The 22,978-nt window shown below is 42.4% G+C and overlaps 1 protein-coding gene across 1 annotated transcript in view; it reads left to right on the forward strand.

Annotated features, from left to right (window-relative positions):
• Nucleotides 1–22,978, forward strand: part of CCDC134 (coiled-coil domain containing 134) — a 62,436-nt gene that overhangs the window by 18,950 nt on the left and 20,508 nt on the right. The window contains exons 2-4 of the mRNA XM_075833606.1: nt 12,934–13,044; nt 16,965–17,086; nt 21,149–21,233. Of these exons, the coding sequence (XP_075689721.1) occupies nt 12,939–13,044; nt 16,965–17,086; nt 21,149–21,233 (313 nt within the window). The 5' untranslated portion in view covers nt 12,934–12,938. The remainder of the gene's footprint in view (nt 1–12,933; nt 13,045–16,964; nt 17,087–21,148; nt 21,234–22,978) is intronic.

The raw sequence follows: 22,978 nt of genomic DNA on the forward strand, positions 1-22,978 counted from the left end.
GTCTGCTTCCTCAAGGGGTGTGACGTATCAAAAATTGAGACAGCATTATATATGGTGTGCGACAGGTGTGCTTACTCGGTTCAATTACCACCTTCCAAGGAACAACGGCGCGCATCCCCTGCCGAAAACCGGAAGCGAGGCATGCCCCACTTCCAGGCGCCGTAGCGCACGCCCTGAATCCCCGACGCGTACAGGGATCCCGAGTATGCGCAGTGCGCCAAGGGTGGCGGGAGCGAGGCAATGCCACACAGCGGAGTCGTACAGGAGATGCGCGCACCTCATTGGAAGGTGGAGAGAAGAGACGATGTACTGCCAGAGAAAAGAAAAGTAAGTGACATATATAAAGAGTGTGAATCGGAGCCATCCTAGTGGAACAATAAATAGATAGAAATAGGTAATGAGGATGTGGTACCGAAAATAGTAAGATAAGTGATTAACAATTGGAAAAATACATATGGTACTCAAAAATAGTGGCACTAACATTTAGGTGTGGTAAAGGTTATGCATAGAAAACCCTAAACATTCATGGTGATTATAAAACTGGATTAGGACTGAGGGCAAAGAGAAACACATTCAGTGTCCGCAGATGTAAGGGAGACGCTAAGTCTCGTGTTAAAATAAATGATGAAAAATGGCTAAAAAAGAAGTGCAGAGATAAAATCACATAAACCAACATGTGTATATATAGTGCGGACATTATAATAGCGTAATTAGCGCATAAATATACAATATTAGTCATCAAAATGACATGGAACGAGCCGTCAGCCAAATCTAACGGTAGGCACAATGTCACAGATCTAAAAAATAAGTATTAACAATACAAAGGAACAGCAAAGAAAAATACAAAACTATTGCTGTATTAAACACATATATTGTGGTCAGTACATAAATAGAAGGTGTGCAGAGAAACATATATATGTATTTTTAATATCACAATATTTTCTTCTTTATTCTTGATAGTAGAATCCAGTAACGACTTTCAAGGTCTCGTCAAAGACAAATGCTGTCACAGAGTTAATGTATCAAGTGCCTATGTCACAAAATTAAGACACAACAGTTAAAAGAAAGTTACATTAAAAGCAAATGGTGGTAAGGAGATTTATAGAAAAGGGGCGAAATTTAATTGTTCATTAAGCCCACTAGGGGTCATAGTTCCCAGTTTAACGATCCACATACACTCTTTTAGAGCCAATACCTTCCTCAGATCACCCCCTCTGATGCCACAATGTATGCGGTCAATTCCGCGAATCATGAGAGACTTGGGATTACAGCCATGGTATTGTTTGAAGTGTCTAGGCAATGTTTTAAGTTGTCTATAGTCGCTTATTGCCTTCGCTCCAAAGATATTGCGTACGTGTTCTCTGACGCGTATCCGCAACTGTCTGGACGTTAGACCTATATAAATTTTAGGACACCCACAAAGTGCTTAATAAACTACGTGTGTAGTTCTGCAAGAGATATAATCTCTAATTTTGAATGTTCTCATACCATCTGCAGTCGAAAAATCGATAGCTCTACTGGTATTAGGGCATGCACTACAGTCGCCACATGGATAGCATCCGATTTTAGGTTCGTGAGAGCTGAAGGGGTTAACGTGTTTCGGTATATTATGGCTTTTGGTAAGGAGATCTTTGAGGTTTTTACTTCTCTTTTGCTGTCATCATCGGTTTTGAGGGTAGGCATTGTGCTAGAACGGGTTCCGATCTCAAGATGGGCCAATGTTGTCCAAGGATCGACCTCATTTTGTCCCATTGACTATTGTACGTTGTGATAAATCGAACATTATTATCTACGATTGGGGGTGTTTTCGTACGCAATAAATAGTCGTGGTGTTTTTCTAGCTCGATTGTACCCTGATTTGATAAGGCGTGTGCTATGCCCTCTATCCTCAAATCTGGCTTTGAGATCACCTGCCTGCTTTTCAAACAACTTATTGGTAGAGCAAATCCACTTCATCCTGATGAATTGCCCAACCGGGATGGCTTTAACGGTTGACCGTGTATGGAAAGACGTAGCGTGCAGCAGTGAGTTTACTGATGTGGATTTCCGGAAGACATCAGTCTGGAGGAAACCATCAGCATCAGCAAAAATCCCTATATCAAGAAAATCTATCTGTTGTCTATGGGATTTGTAAGTTCACACACAGTTTTTTGCAGGCGGAAAATCTGCCTCAAAATTCCGTTTGGAAGTTTGAGGCAGATTTTCCTCTGCCTGCGCGCCGATTTCCGTGCTGTTTTTCCCCCCGCGGCCATTGAGCACCGCGGGCATAAAACGCAGCGGAATACGCTTTCTCTGCCTCCCATTGATGTCAATGGGAGGTCCGAGGCGTAACCGCGCGAAGATAGGGCATGTCCCTTCTTTCTACCGCGAGCCGGTTTTACCGCTCGCGGGAGAAAGCCGCCTCCCATTGAAATCAATGGGAGGCATTTTCGGCCGTTTTTTGGCAAGTTTTGCGGAGCGGTTTCCGCGTAAAAAAAACTCGTAAAGAAACTCCGTGTGAACATACCCTAAAAGAAGCTTGATTTTCAGCTTCAAAAAACGCCTGAAAATCAGAGGCTGTTTTCTCTGAAAACGGCTCCGTATTTTCAGACGTTTTTGAGTTTGCGTGTGAATAATGCGGTAAATAAATTATATTTCAGAGATATGTGGCCAGTATCGCACTGATAAATGGTGCCCAATCTTATCTGCTTTTGGACACTGCACATTTTGTGTCGCCATATTCTGAGAGACAGAACTTTTCTATTTTTCAGTCAAAATAGCTGTGTAAGGGCTTGTTTATTGCGGGACAGTTTGTAGTTTTTATTCGTACCGTTTTGGGGTACATGGGACTACATAATCACTTTTTATTCCATGTTTTGTGAGGGGTGGTGATAAAAAAAAATAGCGATTATGTCATTTTTTTTTTTTTTTGTGGTGTTCGTGTGGGGAAAATAACATTATAGTTTATAGAGTGGGTCGTTACGGACGTGGTGATACCAAATATGTGTACATTTTTTTTCCTATAATAAAAGACTTATTATAGGAAAAAAGGCAGTGTTTGTTTTTATTAACTTGAAACTTTTTCTTTTTACACATTTTTCATTCAACTTTTTTTAAACTATTTTTTTTGTCCTACTTTGGGACTTGAGGGGCTGCATCTCTAATCTTTACTCTAATGCATTGCACTACCCATGTAGTGCAATGCATTACAGCTGTCAGTCATTCACTGACAGCAAGCCTATTAGGTCCCGTCTGTGGGCGGGGCCTAATAGGCTATTATCATACGTGGCAGACCGGGAGGCTATTATTAGGCCTCCGGTTGCCATATCAACGATCGGCATCGTCACGAAGACATTGTGTCGATGCGATCGCTACAAACCACTAAAATGCTGCGATCGTGGCATCTAAGAGGTTAATGGCAGGGATAGGAGCTGACACCAGTGGCTGATGTCGCAGGCTCAGCTTCTGAGCCTGCGCCATCTTGTTACTGCGGACGGATGCTTTTTAGGCCCCCCCCCTCTGGGCCGGACCTAGCAGGCTTCCGTACATGGCAGACAGGAGGCCTCCGGTCTACCGGAGCTGTCATCGGAAATAGAGCTGCTAATAAACACCATAGATGCAGGGCTCGCTTTTGGGCACTGTATCTAAGGGGTTAATCGGCCGGATTGGAGGCTAGCTCCAGTCCTGGCCTTGAAGCAGTGATAGCGTTAAGCTACTACTGCTTTAAAACTGTATCTGCAGACGTGTCAGCAGACACAGTACCCTGTTAATGCGCTGACGTAATAGGCCGTCAGTTTGCGTTAACAGGACAACGCTTGTGACGGACTATTACGTCACATAGAGTTAAGGGGTTAATGAGATTTGTTAAATTCTCATCCACTTGCCTGTAACAGCCCTTTGCTGCGGATTCTCCATCCGCTAATCTGGAAGTAAAATGTGCAACAAATCAGCTACCTGTGTGGGTCCCCTAAAGCTGGGTTCAAATGTCATGTTTTTTTGCTAAACTGCGCCATTTTGGTGAGATTTAGCAAAATTGAATTTTGTGTCAAAATTATGCTGTTTTACCACAGTTAGTGTATAAAAAAAAAAAAAAGAAAAAGCATTTTGACCATTTGTGAACCCAGCCTAAAGAAGTATTCAGACGTTGCAGTTGAGTTGTAATTAAAACTGCATTGAATAACCACATCCGAAAAGCACGTGCATTGTTACCGTGATTTCAATTGCAGCGTCTGAACACACCCTAAGGCTTTATTCAGACTAACGTAAAATACGCGCGTGCAACGCGCGTGATTTTCACGCGCGTTGCCCGGACCTATATTAGTCTATGGGGCCGTGCAGACATGTGCGTGGTTTTTGCGCAGCGTTGCTCCGTTGCCAAAAAGGCACGACATGTCCGTTGATTCAGCGTTTTCAACGCATCACGCACCCATTGAAGTCAATGGGTGCGTGAAAACAACGCAGGGCACACGGAAGCACCTCCGTACGCACAGCATTTTTCACGCAACACTTGTTAAGTCTATGTAAATGAGTTGAGCAGACTAGACAAAACAACTACAAACCAGGAAGTTGCTTTTCACTTTCTGAGCACATGCGCACAGTTTAAACTGACATCTGCAGCAATAGTAGTTTTTTAACCTGTCAAACCACCCAAAAACAACAAACACGGGCCAAAGTGTGAGGTAACGTGAAATCTTGATGCGAACATGTGCTCACAGCAAGCAGGTGTTGGAGAAGGTGTCTTTTTGTAGGCTGCCCTCTCCATTACCCCACCCTCCGATGTTTTGACGCGCGTAAAAAACGCATGCCATACGCGCGTTAAATACGCTATCACGCTGCCCAAACGGATGCCACACGCAACTCCAACGCAACCGAAACGGCGCGTTTTTCACGCGCGCAAAAACGCAACGTTCGTGTGAATCCAGCCTAAGGATGAGAACACTCGTAAGCGGCAGTTCACGCGTGGCGGAAACCACGCCCACTTAGTGGCAAATGGCCGCACAATTTTGTTGGTAAAACTGTAATGCTGCCAGCAAAAGTCGTGTGGCCATTCAGCACCGTATGTAGGCGTGGTTTCAACCACCAGTAACTGCCACTCCATGTATTTTCACCCTAAAGGCTTTTTTTTAGAACAGGAACAACATGGCTGCTTTTGTCCAAAAATGGCACCTCAGCTGTCCATGGGTTGCAGCTCCATAGATGGGACTACTGAGCTGTAATGGCACACACAACCTGTGGACCGAATTGGTGTTGTTTCTGGAAGATAGCAGCCATGTTTTCCTAATCCTGGACAACCAGGTTGCTTTTCGAGAGGTGTCATTCTGGGTTGCTTTGTTTTGCTAGTGCTCCCATCCTCTTAGTTGAAAATGCTTAGAGGTGTGCATTTTAACCCCTTCCCGACATTTGACGTACATGTACGTCATGGAAAGCATTGACTTCCCGCAAAATGCCGTACATTTACGTCAAACGTTTGGCACCGGCTCAGAAGCTGAGTCGGTGCCCTCATCGTCGGATCTCAGCTGTATCTTACAGCTGACATCCGACTGTAACGGCGGGGACCGAAATTAGCTTCGATCCCCGCCATTAACCCCTTAAGTGCAGCGCTCAAACGCGATCGCTGCACTTAAGGTGTTTGCAGCTCATCGGAGCCCCAGCAATGAAATTGCCGGGGTTCCGGTGGCTGCAATGGCAACCGGAGGCCTAATACTGGCCTCCCGGTCTGCCTAGCACCGAAGCCGGTCAAGATCCGCCCGGCGGCGGAGCCTGATCGGCTTCCGTAGCTGCCGGCAAGATGGCGCCGGGTCAGGAGCTGATCCGGCGTCATCAGCGGTGGAGGTCAGCTGTACTGTACAGCTGACATCCACCTGTAACGGCAGGAACCGGAGCTAGCGCCGATCCCTGCCATTAACCCCTTCGATGCAGCAATCGAAAGCGATTGCTGCATCGTAGCGGTTACTAGCAGATCGCCAGCCCTGACAGGCAATCGGGACTGGCGACTGCTGTTATGGCAACAGGAGACACAATGGTCTCCTGCTCTGCCATTACGGAAGCCGATTTAGGCCCCGCCGGGAGGCGAAGCCTAAACGGCTTGCTGTCAGTGAATGACTGACAGATCTAATACATTGCACTACATAGGTAGTGCAATGTATTAGAAAAAAAAAAATCTGACCGTTGGACCTTCAAGTCCCCTAGAGGGACTTGAGAAAAAGTGTAAAAAAAAAAGTATAAAAAAGTGCAAAAAATAAAAGTTTGAAAACAATAAAAGTTTCAAGTAATCAAATAAAACACAATCCCCCTTTTACTCTTATCAAGTCCTTTATTATTGAAAAATAATAATAAACCATATGTATTTGGTATCGCTACGACCGTAACGACCGGACGTATCAAAATATTATATTATTTATTGCACGCGGTGAACAGCGTAAAAAAACCCCGTAAAAAACGTTAGAGTTTCTGTTTTTTGGTCACTTTGCCCTACAAATATTACAATAAAAAGTGATCAAAAAATCGCACGTATCCAAAAATGGTACCTATAAAAACTATAGCTCGTCCCGCAAAAAACAAGCCCTCATACACCTCCGTCGATAAAAAAATTAAAAAGATATGGTTCTCACAACTTGGCGACAGAAAAAATACATTCTTTTTACAAAAGTAATTTTATTGTGCAAAAAGTTGTAAAACATAAAAAAGTGCTATAAATTAGGTATCGCCGGAATCGAACTGACCCGCAGAGTAAAGTTAACATGTAATTTATAACGCATGGTGAACGCTGTATAAAAAAAATGAAAAAAGCTGTGCCAGAATTGCATTTTTTTGTTTACCTGGCATCCCAAAAAATAGGATAAAAGGTGATCAAAAAGTCGCATGTACCCAAAAATGGTACCAATAATAACTACAGCTCGTCCCGCAACAAACCAGCCCTCATACCGCTACGTCTATGAAAAATAAAATTAGTTATGGCTCCAATAAGTCAGGAAATAAAAAAATATGCACTTGTGCCCGAGGGGAACATTTCTTCTGTTTGAAGAGGCGATTTATCAAGGACCTAAAATTAGGGAACCAGGAAGGGGAGGGGAGGGCCCAAACATATCCGCTGGAAGCGACGGTGCCCGTATTATACCAGGATAACACTTTCCCAGCAAAATTCCCCAAACTACAAAGGCGCGGAGTGTGGACCAAAAGGGGGATAAGAAATGACACCATTTATCAGTGCGACACCGGCCTGTGCAGAAAGGATTGCTTCACAGCGTAACACACATCTATGGATCATTTTTATTTTTTTATACCACCTGACTATGCCCCTTATATACTCCGCCCCGCTTACATGTACCCCCACATTATAAAACACCAGCAATACTCAAACAAATATAGTACCAAGCAAAATCCGCTCTCCAAAAGCCAAATGGTGCTCCCTCGGCCCTGAACCCTGCAGCGTCCCCAAACAGCAGTTTCCTTCAACATATATGGCATCGTCATACCCGGGAGAACCCTTTTAGCAATTTTTGGGGTGTGTGTCTCCAGCGTCATAAGCTGGGCATGACATATTTGCCACTGAATGGCATATCTAGGGAAAAATATACATTTTTAATTTGCACCATCCACAGCGCATTCATTTATGGAAAAGACCTGTGGGTTGAAAATGCTCACTACACCCCTTAATAAATGCCTTGAGGGGTGCAGTTCCATAGTGGGGGTCACTTCTCAGGGGTTTCTTTTTATTATTTCACATCTGAGCGTCTGCAGTTGTGAACCAATACTTTGTAAATCGCCAAATTAGGCCTCCACTCCGCATGGTACTCTTCACTTCTGAGCCCTGTCATATGTCCAGACAAAAGATTAGTGCCCCATGTAGGGTGTTTCTAAAACCGGGAAACACCGCATAATAATTAGAGAGCTGTTTTGTTATGGTGGCACAAGCCGGGCACCACATATTGGCATATCTATGGAAAAAAATCCCATTTTCACTCTGCAACATTGAGCGCACACTAATTTCTACAAAACACCTGCAGGGTTAAAATGCTTACTACACCCCTTGGTAAATGCATTGAGGGGTGTAGTTTCCAAAATGGGGTCACTTCTGGGGGGTTTCCACTGTTTTGGGCCCACAGGTGCCCAGAAACCAATCCAGCAACATCTGCACTCCAAATGGCGGTCCTTCCCATCTGAGCCCTGCGGTTTGCCCAAACAGCAGTTTATGACCACATATGGGGTATTGCCGTACTCGGGAGAAATAGCTTTACAAATGTTGGGTTCTTTTTTTCCTTTATTTGTTGAGAAAATGAAAAAATTTGCGCTAAAGCTACGTCTTATTGAAGAAAAAGGACTGTTTTTATTTTCACTGCCTAATTCTAATAAATTCTATGAAACATCTGTGGGGTCAAAATGCTCACTACACCCCTAGATGCATTCCTCAAGAGGTGTAGTTTCCTAAATGGAGTCCCTTTTTGGGCGTTTTCATTGTTTTGTCCCCTCAGGGGCTTTGCAAATGTGACCTGGCCTCCGCAAATCATTCCTGCTAAATGTGATCTCAAAAAGCCAAATAGTGCTCTTTCCCTTCTAAGCCCTGCCGTGTGTCTAAACAGCCGTTTATTACCACATGTGGGGTATTGTTTTACTCGGGAGAAATTGCTTTACAAATTTTGTGGTGCTTTTTTCTCCTTCAGGCATTCTGGAAATGAGAAAAAATTAGCTAAACCTACATTTTATTTGAAAAAATGTAGATTTTCATTTTCACAGCCTACTTGCAAAAATTTCTGCAAAAAACCTGTGTGGTCAAAATGCTCACTATACCCCTAGATAATTTCCTCAAGGGGTATAGTTTCCAAAATGGGGTCACTTGTTTGGGGTTTCCACTGTTTTGTCACCTCAGGGGCTTTGTAAATGTGACATGGCCTCCGCAAACCATTCCTGCTAAATGTGAACTCCAAAAGCCAAATAGCGCTCTTTCCCTTCTCAGCCACGCCGTGTCTCCAAACAACCGTTTATTACCACATGTGAGGTATTGTTTTACTCGGGAGAAATTGCTTTACAAATTTTGCGGTGCTTTTTCTCCTTTAGTCCTTGTGGAAATGAGAAAAAAAATCGCTAAACCTACATTTTCTTTGAAGAAATGTTGATTTTAATTTTCACGGCCTACTTCCAATAATTTCTGTAAAAAACCTGTGCGGTCAAAATGCTCACTACACCTCTAGATAATTTCCTTGAGGTGTCTAGTTTCCCAGATGGGGTCACTTTTGGTTGATTTTGACTGTTTTGGCACCGCAAGAGCCCTTCAAACCTGACATGGTGCCTAAAATATATTCTAACAAAAATAAGGCCCCAAAATCCACTAGGTGCTCCTTTGCTTCTGAGGCCGGTGCTTTAGTCCAGTAGCACGCTACGGCCACATGTGGGATATTTCCTAAAACTGCAGAAACTGGGCAACAAATATTGAGTTGCATTTCTCTGGTAAAACCTTCTGTTTTATAAAAAATTTTTTATTAAAAATGTATTTCTGCAGAAAAATATGAAATTTGTAAATTTCACCTCTACTTTGCTTTAATTCCTGTGAAATGTGTAAAGGGTTAAGACATTTTCTAAATGCTGTTTTGAATACTTTGAGGGGTGAAGTTTTTAAAATGGGGTGACTTTTTTGGGGTTTCTAATATATAAGGCCCTCAAAACCACTTCACAACTGAACTGGCCCCTGTAAAAATAGCCTTTTGAAATTTTCTTGAAAATGTGAGAAATTGCTGCTAAAGTTCTAAGCCTTGTGAGGTCATAGAAAAATAAAAGGATGTTCAAAAAACGATGCCAATCTAAAGTAGACATATGGGTGATGTTAATTAGCAACAATTTTGTGTGGTATAACTGCCTGTCTTACAAGCAGATACATTTAAATTGAGAAAAATGCTAATTTTTGCAATTTTTCGCTAATTTTTGGTGTTTTTCACAATTAAATACTGAACATATCGAGCAAATTTTGCCAGTAACATAAAGTCCAATGTGTCACGAGAAAACAATCTCAGAATCGCTTGGATAGGTGAAAGCATTCCGGAGTTATTACCACATAAAGTGACACATGTCAGATTTGAAAAATGAGGCTCTGTCAGGAAGGTCAAAAGTGGCTAAAGAGGGAAGGGGTTAATGTCTTGGGATCAACCATGCTTTGAAATCCTTCCATTTTATGTTTCTAATCACCAGTTATAACAAGTACCGGTACAGACGCTTCACCTTCTTGTAAACAGATGTGAATGTCATTATGGCTCTGTGTTCAGTTGATTACATAAGCAGTCAAACTCCATGTGAGATTCCCATGCCAGGCCAACAGTATGACTTCGTGCACACAACCGTATTTTTCATCCGTAATTACAGACCCGTTCGGTTCTATTGGCCGCACACCTTTCCATATTTTTACGGTAGTTACAACACACTCTCCCATAGAAGCCCATGGGCGCTTCTGTAAATACGGACAGCTATGGATGTGCATCCGTAAACTGCCGATATTTACAGAATCGTTGCTATGCAACATGTTGGTGACATTATTTGCAGCCTCCTTTTTTTTTATTTATTTTTTTACGGATCAAATAGGATTGCACTACGGACCTTATTTGCGGATACCGTTCCGTATATACGGATAAGTTACGGACAACTACGGATCCGTATTTACGGATAGATGAAAATACGGTCGTGTGCATGGGGCCTAAGTTAGGTTAACCAAGTACATCCTCGTCCTGCTGCCCCAGGGACAGATTTACCCCTTAAAATCAGTTGTATTTAAGAGTTACTTTTCTTAGTCCTGTTTATGGGAAAACTAGGTAATAATTACGGTTTCCAGACCCATGACTGGCAAATCTGTTTAGTCATGTATTGATATGGGAGTCGGCAGTGGCGGATTAAGTAGACCATGGGCCCCGGGCTGTTACCCAAACTTGGGACCCCCTGCCGCGCCAGAACTATTTTTAACACTACCTTTTTGGGTAAGCATTAACAAATGGGTGTTACAATTCCTCTTGTCACAGGGCTGTGTACCTACATACTGACAGTATCACACTGTGCAGGGACACGTCCTCCTGACAAGGGGAATTGTCTATCAGTCCTGGACTGCAAAAATACTTTTTTGTGAAATACAAGGATTTCCTATAATAAACATGTCAGGAGAGGTGACAGATTCTCTATAAATCTAGTGACTCACAGGTGACGACGTCTCAGATTCTAGTAGTTTTTTTCCTCTTTTCTTCTCCATCCGGTCCAGAGCTCATGACGACGACTTCTGGCCATGACTCCTTTCTGCAGATTTTGCCACTCAGATGTCTTCGGCTCCTCACTTTTCCCACATTTCCACACCTATAAACGAAAATAAAGTTATCATGGTGCCACATACTGTGCCCCTAAATATAATAGCACCAAGCACTGCGCGCCTGAATATAATAATACCACACACTGTAAAACATCACATACACACAGCCCCCTGTACATAGTGCCACACACAGCCCCGTGTACATAGTTCCACACACAGCCCCCTGTACATAGTGCCACACACAACCCCTGTAGATATTACACACCCCCATAGATAGCGCCACACACAGCCCCCTGTAGATATCACACATCCACCCCGTAGGGAGCGTTACACACAGCCCCCTATAGATAGTGCCATACAGCACCCTGTAGAGAGCGTCACAGAGCCCTCCCCCTCTTGTAAATAGTGCCAAAAAGCCCCCTATAAAGAGCGCCACACGTATACCGCTGTGGATAGCCCTTGTATATAGTGCTACACAGCACTCCCCCCCCCCCCCCCTTGTATATAGTGTCACACAGCACTCCCCCCCCCCCTTGTATATAGTGTCACACAGCACTCCCCCCCCCTTGTATATAGTGTCACACAATGCTCCCCCCCTTTGTATATAGTGTCACACAGCACAGCCCCTTTGTATATAGGGCCACGCAGCGCTTCCCTCTTGCATATAGGGCCACATAGCACCCCCACTTGTAAATCGTAACACAGAGCACTCCTTCCTTTGTATACAGGCCCACACAGCTCTACCCTCCCCCTTGTATAAGGGGCCACCCAGCACTCCCCCTTGTATATAGTGTAATGGAGCAAACCCCCCTCCTTGAATATATACACAGCGATAGTCCCCACCTAAAAAAATATATATAGTTTACTTATCTTACCCTGTGGTGGCCGCTCCAGCTGGACACGTGTGAATCCTCCGGACTAGACGCATGCGCAGACCAGCGTGATGCAGTACCTCATCACGCCGGCCTGCGCAGGGAGTCTTCCCAGCGCCTTATAGGCTGCAAGCCGAACGTGACCGGCTACAGCCTATAGTATTCATTTGTATCTCAGTGCTGAGGACTCGGATACAAATGAATGTGACTGCCGCTAGCACCGGGGCCCCCTCCGGTGCTAGCAACGCCACCGGGCATGAGGGGGCCTAGTGTGATAATGTGCGGTTCGGCCGGCCATGGGCCGCCCGAACTGCCCTAATGATAATCCGCCACTGGGAGTCGGTGAAGTACCTCTGCATAAGTAGGTGTAAATGCCATCCAAATCCGGGAAACTGATGTCAACCCTTTTACTAGCCATATTCGTCAGTGGCTTATTAGTATTCAGTTGTTTAATATTACAGGGTTTTTCCCATCTCAGACATTTATAGCATATCCATTTATGACTTTGGGACCCGCACCTATATCGAGAACAGGGGTCACTCGACCCCTTTCACATATGATGAGGTGCTGGACACCGATTTCAGACGGAGACTATGTGGAGCGGCATGCGCGCGGCTCTTTTAATTATGCAATTATTAGCTGAGAGCTGGTTCCTGCATCTATTATCTTGTGGATATGCTATTAATGTCTTTGATGGGAATAACTAATTAAAGGGAAATTTCTATCTGTGATGTATTTACTACAGTTTCTTTATACAATTGCTTATCCTTTTGCATGATCACTTGTATGTTTTCCACTGTCTTGCAGGGCCTATGATGGATCCGGTCCAAGTATTGAGTTTTCTATTGTTTGTTCTGCTGTCCTTGGGGAATTGCTCAGAAGCAAACAAGCAGAAGAAAGACACAGCTTTTGAAATCTGTATCCCTTTACTGTTTACATATATAGCTTTTGTATTCATGGAGTAGTGAGGGCTGTACATTAATATTTTTTGCCTTTTTATGGTGTAAGATTAGTATACCATCTTCCTGCCACAAGAATCATTCTCTTTCATGATCCTAGATATTTTGAGATACGCATGTTAATCCCTAGATAAGGCTACATTGACACGAGCGTGTCTGTTTTGCGTGCGCAAAAAAAGGGTATTTCCTGAATTTCATGTACGTCGCGTATGGCATCAGTGTTCTTTGGGTGTGGCATCCGTTTTTCTTGTTTTTTTTATTTCTTGGCAACTTTTAGCAACTGATGCGTGAAACACTGACGCACCCATACACTTCAATGGGCGATCACGGTCGCAAAAATACATCAATTTAGGACATGCAGTGAGTTTCACGCAACGGACACTCGCGTGAAAACTCATGCATGTGTGAATAGCCCCATTGAAATGCACGGGTCCGTGTGCTGTCAGTTATTTCAACAGACTACACATGGACAAGGAACACGCTCGTCTGAATGAGACCTAAGTTATATAATACATATTGCAGAAAGCATATTAAGGATTCACACATGGTACGAGAAAAACAACTATTATTTGGCATAGATGTATTCTTACTTTTGCTGAACTGCTTCTGAAATCTCTTCTTAATGCAAAATTATTGGCAATTAAGAATCATGTAATAACATCACACAAATCTGAGAAGTTACCTAAAGACTATCACGAGTGTCATGTCAGGAACAAAATAAATTGTGCATAGTTGCCAATGTTTGATTTTTTTATTTCCCCCAAGGACACTTAGGGTGTGGCTTATTTGGTGGGTGTGTCTTATGGGGTGTGACTTATCTGGTGGGTGTGGCTAATGGGCGTGGCTTTCTTCACAGAATTTCTGCATGCAAATAAGCAAACATAAATTTCTGCACTAGTTTGTCTGACAACGACTATGGTGGCCAGTATCGCTATTTGGTTATCTGATTGTATACAGGCAAGTGATGTCTCACTCTATCACTAGGGCTAGGTGATATGAGCTGACAATTACTACAATTACTACAATTACGCTAGACAATTACTAGCGTAAATACCGGTGTAGATAGCGCCACACTCAGTGCCTCCAGTATATAGCGCCACACTCCGTGCCCCCAGTAGATGACGCCACACTCAGTGCCCCCAGTAGATATAGACAGTGACGTCAGTCCCTTTAGGAGCAAAATCCCCGGCTAGAGTGTCGGCAATGTTCTGGCCGAAGATTCCGCTCCAGGAGGACTGAATGGCAGAGCAGGGAGCGAATAGTTTCCTGCTCTGCCATAATATTCAATTGTATCTGTGTCCTGAGGACGCAGATACAATTGAATATGGTAGTTGCTAGGACTGTCTCTGTAGATTCAGGACAGTCCCGGCAAATTCGGGACTGTTGGCAACTATGATTGTGTATCTATCTTCTGAAATCCATACATGTATCTTTTTCATTCCAGATGGAGTTAATTCTTGAAGGAAAAAGAATGCAGCAGCCACAAGTCCAGATTCTTTTAGAATTAATAAAAATAAATCACCTTTACATTAAAGGGGTTTTCCTCAACCAATTAATCCAATCCTGTTAAACTAAACATGTCAAACCTAATCTTTTTGCAATGTACTTGCATTTGAAAAGATGTTCCTAGCGGCATATCTCATCTTCGATCACGCGATGCCTCGCTAACCCGAAATTCTAGCTTCCGCCTCAGTCCCATCCATGAGCTCTAACTTCCGTTTTCCGGCAGTCTGAGTGTACGGTCCTGTCATAAATGACAGAACTGTACACTGTGTTAATGTACCATGTTCTCTTACTCCTATTAAGAGCATGTGTGGTTGATACACTCAGTGTCCAACACGCTTGCTCTATTCCAGGGTTCAGCAACCTTTGGTACCTGCCATGCTTTCACTGTGTTCAGCGCCGTTGTATGCTGCGGCGCTGAAGAAGGGAGACTCGGGGGGGCAGAACGGGGAGACAAAGGGCCAGAGTGACACAGTGGCAGAGCGGGGAGACACTCTGGCATGCTCTCCCTGTGTTCAGTGCAGTTGTATGCTGCGGCGCTGAACACAGGGAGAGACTCGGGGGCAGAGTGGGGAAAGACAGCTGGAGAGACACACTGGCATGTCCTCCCCTTGTTCAGCGCTGTTGTATGCTGCGGCGCTGAACACTGAGATACAGGGGCAGAGCGACACAGTGGCAGAGCGGGAAGACACTCTGGCATACTCCCCCTGTGTTCAACGAGGAGACAGGAGGAGAGACACACTGGCATGCTTTTCTCATGTTCAGCGTCGTTGTATGCTGCGGCACTGAACACTGAGAGACGGGCAGAGCGGAGAGACACACTGGCATGCTCTCCCCGTGTTCAGCGCCATTGTATGCTGCGCCGCTGAACACAGAAGGAGACACAGTGGCAGAGCGGGGAGACAGTGGCAGAGCGGGGAGAGACAGGCGCTGAGCGGAGAGACACACTGGCATACTCTCCCCGTGTTCAGCGCCGTTGTATACTGCGGCGCTGAATACAGGGGGAGAAACTACTAGTGGAGGAAACATTGATTCATGGGATTTGTAGTCTTTATTCACTACAGGAAACGGCCGGTCACAGCAAAATGCGATATAAATAAACTGGAAAATAACTTTAACCCCTTAAGGACACGGCCAATTTTAGCCTTGAGGACAGAGCAATTTTTTTTACATTTCCCTCTTTGCATCCCGACGCTCATAACGCTTTTATTTTTTGTACGACATAGTTGTATGAGACATTGTTTTTTGCGGCACGAGTTGTACTTTATGTACGTACCATTTTTTGGTACAAATACATTATCGTTTAATTTCTATAAATTTTTAATTAGATTAAAATGAAGAAAAAAAGCAGTTGCGCAGCAGTTTTAATATTTTTTTTTTTTTACACCATACACCGATCATAATAAATAATGGTATACATTTGTAGTACAGGTTGTTACGGTCGTGGCGATACCAAATATGTCTATATTATTTCATGTTTTGGGACTTATATTTTAAAAAGTTTATTTATTATAAAAAATGTGTGTTTCTCTGTATTTTTTTGACTTTTTATTTATTTATTTACCATTATTTTTTTTTTACATTCATTTAACTTTTTTTGTTAATCCCATAAAGGGATTTATCATTTTGATTTTTATTTTGTAACTGTGATGTACTGGCATAGATCTATATGCCAGTACATTAGCCTGTTACTGATCGTACACAGGCAGTTGTTAGGACATACCTCAGTATGCCCTAACAACAGGAAATATATTCAGACAGCCCTGGGGTCCTTCACTGGACCCTGGGCTGTCTGGCCATACGAGTTGTGGGCTTTGATCGCGTCACAGTTATATTCTGTGACGCGATCAATGTGCAGTCCCCTCTCTTTGAACGCCGCGATCAGCTGTCATCGCGGCGTTCAAAGGGTTAACAGCGGAGAGAAGATGTTTCTCTCCTCTCCGCTGTCAGAGCGGGGCCGTGGCTGTGTATTACAGCCGTTGCCCCGCTCTCGATCGCACACACAGAGACGGCAGGGACGGCTGTCACACAGGACGAGTATGCTCGTCCTAATGCGCGAAGTGCTCGCCGCTCAGGACGAGCATACTCGTCCTGTGTCGGCAACCAGTTAAGGGGGCATAGAATGAAGAAATTGAGCCATAAAAACAGGTGGGGAACATAGGTTGAACAGAAGTAACAGATATCATCTTTTTAATTTAATAAACATTTATGTCGGAAAACCCCTTTAATGCACAAATACATTTGTGTAGTATTCCAGTTTTCTATAGTATTTAACATATGAAGATAATTATTGGAAGTTTTACTGACTGTACTGTATTTCTAATCATTTTTCTGTGAAAGTTTGATTTCTGTTATTTAGGCCTTGACAGATTGCAGATAAGAAGCTTTTTGAGGTGAAGAGAAAGGATCAGATCAATGCCCTCAATAACCTCATTGAATTAAATGATGTCAACCAGCAGTACAAGATTATTGACATAATGCTAAAGGGTCTTTTCAAGGTGAGATTTTTTTTTCCATAACACTGACCTTTCTCCATTTATGATAAAAGCAGCACAGACATTAGCATTTTACTGTTCTGTGATATAATATATTTTAATCACTCTTAATTCCTCAGGGTGCTCGTACACATAGCAGTGTGTGTATATGTATGTGTATATATATATATATATATATATATATATATATATATATATATATATATATATATATATCCCAGAATTGCTGTTTTTTTAGTTAAAGGCTCCCAAAACAAATGTAATAAAAAAACAATGAAAAGTCGTATGTATCCCAAATTGGTACCAATAAAAACTACAGCTCGCCCCCTCAAAATAACAAATCTCGCACAGCTCCATCAAAGCAAAAATAAAAAAAGTTCTAGGTCTCAGAATATGGCAACCCAAACATTTTTTTATTTTTTTTTAACAAATTGTAAGCATTTAAAAAAAACTATAGAAATTTGCTTTCGCTGTAATCGTTCTGACTTGCAGAAAAAAGTTATCTTCTCTTATTTACTACACAAAATCAAAGCCTAAAAACCGTTATTTCCATTACACACGATATTTCTAAAAGTTTTTTAGTACATTATATGGTACATGGTGCCTTTAAAAAAAAAATACAACTCGTCCTGCAAAGAAAAGAAAGTCCTCATAAAGCTTTGTTTGCAAAAAAAAACGTTATGCTCTTAGAAGGCAAGCATGTAAAAGCAAAAATTAAAAAACAGAAATTTGATACGGTGGTAAGAAGTTAATGCGGGCCGATTAGGATATCAAGTGTAATCCGTTAGTGACCGCCCATTAGTATTTCTACGGTGGCCACTAACAGGCTTTATTCCATAAATCTCCCTGCTATCGGCTACCAGAGGTAGCTAAGGGCTGGGAGCATACCTGCTCAAACGAGCGAGATCGATATCCGTATCGATCCCGCTCCTTTAACCTCTCAGATGCGGCGCTCAATAGCGAGCGCCGCATCTGAGTGGTTGTGGAGAGAGGTAGGGGGCTCCTTCTCTCACAACACCGCCACCCTGCTATACGATCGCAGGGTACCTGTGTCTTCTATGGCAGCCGGGGGCCTAATAAAGGCAGTAACACACTGCAATACCGCAGTATATAAATAATAATATTCTATATATTAAAAAAAAAAACAATTGGAGATTTGATGTTTTCTGTGCATCCTGCCTTAACAAAATGTGATAAAAAGTGATCAAAAAAATCGCACGTACTCCAAAATGATACCAATAAAAACAAGTCGTCCCACAAAAAAAAAAAAAAGGCCACATACAACCTGCATTGGCGGAAAAATGAAAAACTTCAAGAAGGGAGAACGGAATGGGCTGGCACTGGCCAAATTCAGACACAATGTCTACCTGCGAGGAGATTTTCCTTCTGGATATAATGTGGAGTCGGCTTTTAATTTTGCCCATGGGGTGCTCGTCGACAAGTACAGCGCTGGTATTCAAGTAGAAAAGATCGAGGCACTCTCCTTTAGTGGCAATAAAACTTCTTTATTCATCAAGATCTTGCATGAAGTGGGATAAACCTTCGGCCGTTTCGCGCTATACACGCTTTTTCAAGGCCCTGGCGTCCCTTCCTTTTTTTTCTTATTATATACCTTGCTCCGTAATAGCATACATAATATAATTTCAAATTAAAATAGCGAAAGGAGTTACACACTATCAAACAATAAGGGTATGTTCACACTGAGTTTTTTTTGCAGGCAGAGAATTCTGCCTGGGAAAACCAGCTCCAGTTTTTTTATAATGCATTTTGCCGCATTTTTGTTAGGCTTTTTTTTTTTTTGCTATCTCTTCAATAGAAAGATGGAATAACCGCGAGCGTTTTTTTGCCGAAAAACATGGCAAAACGCGTTTATTTCCGTCTCCCATTGATTTGAATGGGGTTTTTGAGGCAGAAAACGCCTCAAGATAGGGCATGTCGCTTCTTTGTCCCGCGAGCGTTTTTTTTTGCTCTCGGTAAAAAAATGCCTCCACTTCCCATTGAAATCAATAGGAGTCAATTGCAGCCATTTTTTTGCCGCGTTTTTTGCCGTGTGAGCAGGGCCTTAGTTATACAGTATAACCAAAACATGCTGTGCACATAACATAAGAACAATTCTAACAAAATTTATGTTAGGAAAGAGCCAAGATCGTTACGGTCATTAAGACCGAGCGGTCCCAGTGCCTCCGTTTTTAAAGTAATCTCAGCCTTTTTTGTAACAAGGTTTTATTTCTATGGACAATTCCTGAAGATGCCTCGGTAGTCATTGCCAGGAAACTCATACAAATTTAGCATTAATCTAGGGCAGCCTTTTCCCGTTTCTAGGGAACTAACATGTTCAACAAATCTTTTTTGCAAAGGACGAAATGTCTTACCTGCATAGAATTTCTCACATGGACATAAAATTACATAAACTACATACTACATGCAAAACGGCCCTCACTAATAAATCTCTCAATTTTTGACATCTACAAAATGAAACAATTGGCCATCTGGTTTCGACCTTCGCCAGCAACGGATCACTCTCAACCAGATGCCAATTGTCCTCAATACTAGAACGTATAACGTTACTCATAGGACTATGACCAAAAGACAATACAATTCGCTTGTTGTCCTGGTTATTCATTTTTTGTTGACGTTTGGGTTGTAATAGGGACCATTGGCTCATTTTGTTTTCCCTTTCAAGCAATGAGGTGAGAGGGATACCCCGTGAAATTAATCTCTGACTAAGTTCTTCAGATTGTTAAAAAAAAAAAAATCATTATTTTTATTTCTCCCTAATCTTAAAAATTGGGCGTACGGGAGTGTTTCATCATGTGCGTAGGATGGTAACTATCGAACCTTAATGTGCTAGTTGCAGTAGGCTTCCGATATCCCTTTGTTTGCAATTGTCCCTCCTCTACACTCAAATACACATCTGGGAATGCTATCTCTTGATTCCCAGATTTATATGTAAAATTCATATTTATATTATTGTTATTGAGATACTTTATAAACTCCAAAAATTTGTCCGAAGTACCTGACCATACTATGAAAATATCGCCAATATAACGCAAAAAAATGTGTACATATTTGGCAAAAGGGTTCGATATATTATATATAATTTTTTGTTTCAATTCAAGAAAAAGGTTCGCGAAAGTGGCGGCAACTGGTGTCCCCATGGCCGTTTTGGCTATCTGGTGATACCACTTTCCATCAAATTAGGAGGAATTCTGATTTAACCCGAATTGTAGTGTCTCACAGATGTACTCAATTAAACTAGGTTATAGTATTCCGAACAATTGGCATCTGGTTGAGAGTGATCCGTTGCTAGCGGAGGTCGTGACCAGACGGCCAATTGTTTCATTTCATAGATGTCAACATTTTAGAGATTTATTAATGAAGGGCCGTTTTGCATCAAATAAAGAAAAAGGAGTCTGGCTGTCGACACTAGGACCGAAAGGCAATCACAGATGCGGTCAGTGTAAATTTTGCGACTGTCTTATACGTACCAGGTACCAAAATGTAGGGGCCTGTACGTTTTACATCAATGAATTAATTACCTGCAAAACGCAGTATGTAGTTTATGTAATTTTCTGTCCATGTGAGAAATTCGATGTAGGTAAGAGCATTCGTTCTATACCAAAAAAAATTGGGTGAAAATGTACGTTCCCTAGAAACGGGAAAAAGGCTGCCCTAGATTAATGCAACATATGTACCAGTGTCACGGCAATGACTACCGAGAAATGTGTTTTTCACACGCAAAAAATACAACTTGTCCCGCAAAAAAACAAGACCATACAGCTATGTCGACGCAAAAATAAAAAAGTTATCGCTCTTTGAATGAGATGATGGAAAAACATAAAAAAAGCTTGGTCATTAAGGCCTAAAATAGGCTGGTCACTAAGGTGTTAAGTACATAGTTTACATTTTGTCTACGAAAATTTAGTTTTTTTAGTGAGTGAAAAATTTTAGAGAGATCAATATGTGTAACGTTTGATGAGGAAATTAGAATTATTTGGTTTATTTATCTGCTCTTTATTGTGCGTTATGAAAGGTCCAGAATGGTTTAATTGTGTATTGTTTCAGGTGCTTGAGGACTCCCGAGCTGTTCTCATTGCAGCAGCAGTGCAGCCTGATAGTCCGTTCCCTGTAGATGAGAAAATTAAAGATGGTAAGAAATATTAGCTATAGCTGGATAAAAAGGGGTGTTGGATCATTTTGTAATTTCTAGACAATTCATTATATGACATGTCGAATTCTTCATTTTTTTTAAGGTATCACATGTTATTTTTTTTTGCTTAAAGGGGTTATCCGGGGACCAAAAATTGCTTTGCATTCATCTTTTTATGTAAAAAGAAGTCGCTTACTAATGTACTTAAATAAAAAGTTCAGTACTAAATGGTGCCATTCAAACCCGGTCAATTGTTCCCGAAAATCCTGGAGCTTTTCTAATATTGATGACACGGCCCCACGTGACTGAGGGCTTGCTTCCTGTGCTGTTCGTGTCGGTGTGTTATCAATGGCATTACCGCAAGGGGTGTCACATTGCTGGAGTCCCCGAGCAGAGCATCAGCTAGCTCTTTGCTCAGGACTCCTGCACTGCTCTCAGCATTTGGTCAGCAACTTCAGGGGTTTTCTATAGCTGGAGCTCCCGAGCAGAGCATCAGCTGATGCTCTGCTCGGAGGTGGCTCCGCTACTGCTGTCAACGTCCCTGTCTATATATGGACAGTAACAGTGACATTGGCAGCAATGCTGAAGTCCCCAGGCTGAGCATCAGCTGATGCTCTGCTCGGGAACTCCAGCTATAGCAAAACCCCTGAAGTCACTGACCAAATGTCGTGAGCAGTGCTTGAGTCCCGAGCAAAGCGCTAGCTGATGCTCTGCTCGGGGATTCCAGCAAAAGGCAATGTGACAGCCTCTTGCGGTCATGCCAGTGATAACACGCCAACATGAACAGCACAGGAAGCAAGTCCTCAGTCACGTTGGGCCGTGTCGGCGCATCAACAATATTAGAAAAGCTCCAGGACTTCCGGACACAATTCACCAGGTTTGAACGACACCATTTAGTACCAAATTTTTAATTAAAGTACATAAGCGATTTCTTTTTACATAAAGAATATGAATTCAAAGCAATTTTTTTTATTTTTTTGTCCCCAGATAACCCCTTTAATGTCCAACAGGAGGGGGGCTAATCCGCAAATTTTTCAGTTCGGTTTCAACATAAATAAGTAGCATGCGTCTTATTTTTGCAGGTTTTTTTTTTCGCTGCATGTGAACAGGGTTACAAAATACTTTGAATGCGAAATATACTTTGAATTGTCATCAAATTTGACACGGATTACGGCGTGAAATCCGTGCCGAAATCTGTGTTGAAACCTAAGGGTCAATGCACACGATGTATATTGCGTGCAGCAAAACCACAGCGTAATACAGTACGAGCATAGACAATGAGATTCCAGGTAATCATGTCCATGGTGAAGTATTTTTTGGGACGTATATTGACCCGCGGTGCATATTTTCAAAAACCGCAGCATATCAATTTATCCCACGATTCCTCTTGCGAATACTATCTCTGTAGTTCTACAGAAATATGCATGAAAACGCAGTGATTTACGCATCAGGTGTGTTTTTTTCCTGCGAATTTCTTGCAGTTTCCTGCGGTTTTGCTGCAACATGTGCATGTAGCCTAAACGTGTGAACGGGGCCTATTCTGCAGTGTCTAGTGTGCCTGCTTACTTTCTGTACTGAGGGGGGAGGAAAGCACAGGTAAGCAGTGTGTTAGGGTAAGTTCACACGCAGCTTTTTGTCAGGCAGAAAAAAAATCTGCTTCAAAATTCCTTCAGGATTTTTTAGGCAGATTCTAAAATGACTGTTTTTTTGCAGTGTTTTTTTTGTTTGTTTTTATCTATGTAAAA

This window comes from Rhinoderma darwinii, chromosome 7 (genome assembly GCF_050947455.1).
Source record: "Rhinoderma darwinii isolate aRhiDar2 chromosome 7, aRhiDar2.hap1, whole genome shotgun sequence".
NCBI lineage: Eukaryota > Metazoa > Chordata > Amphibia > Anura > Rhinodermatidae > Rhinoderma > Rhinoderma darwinii.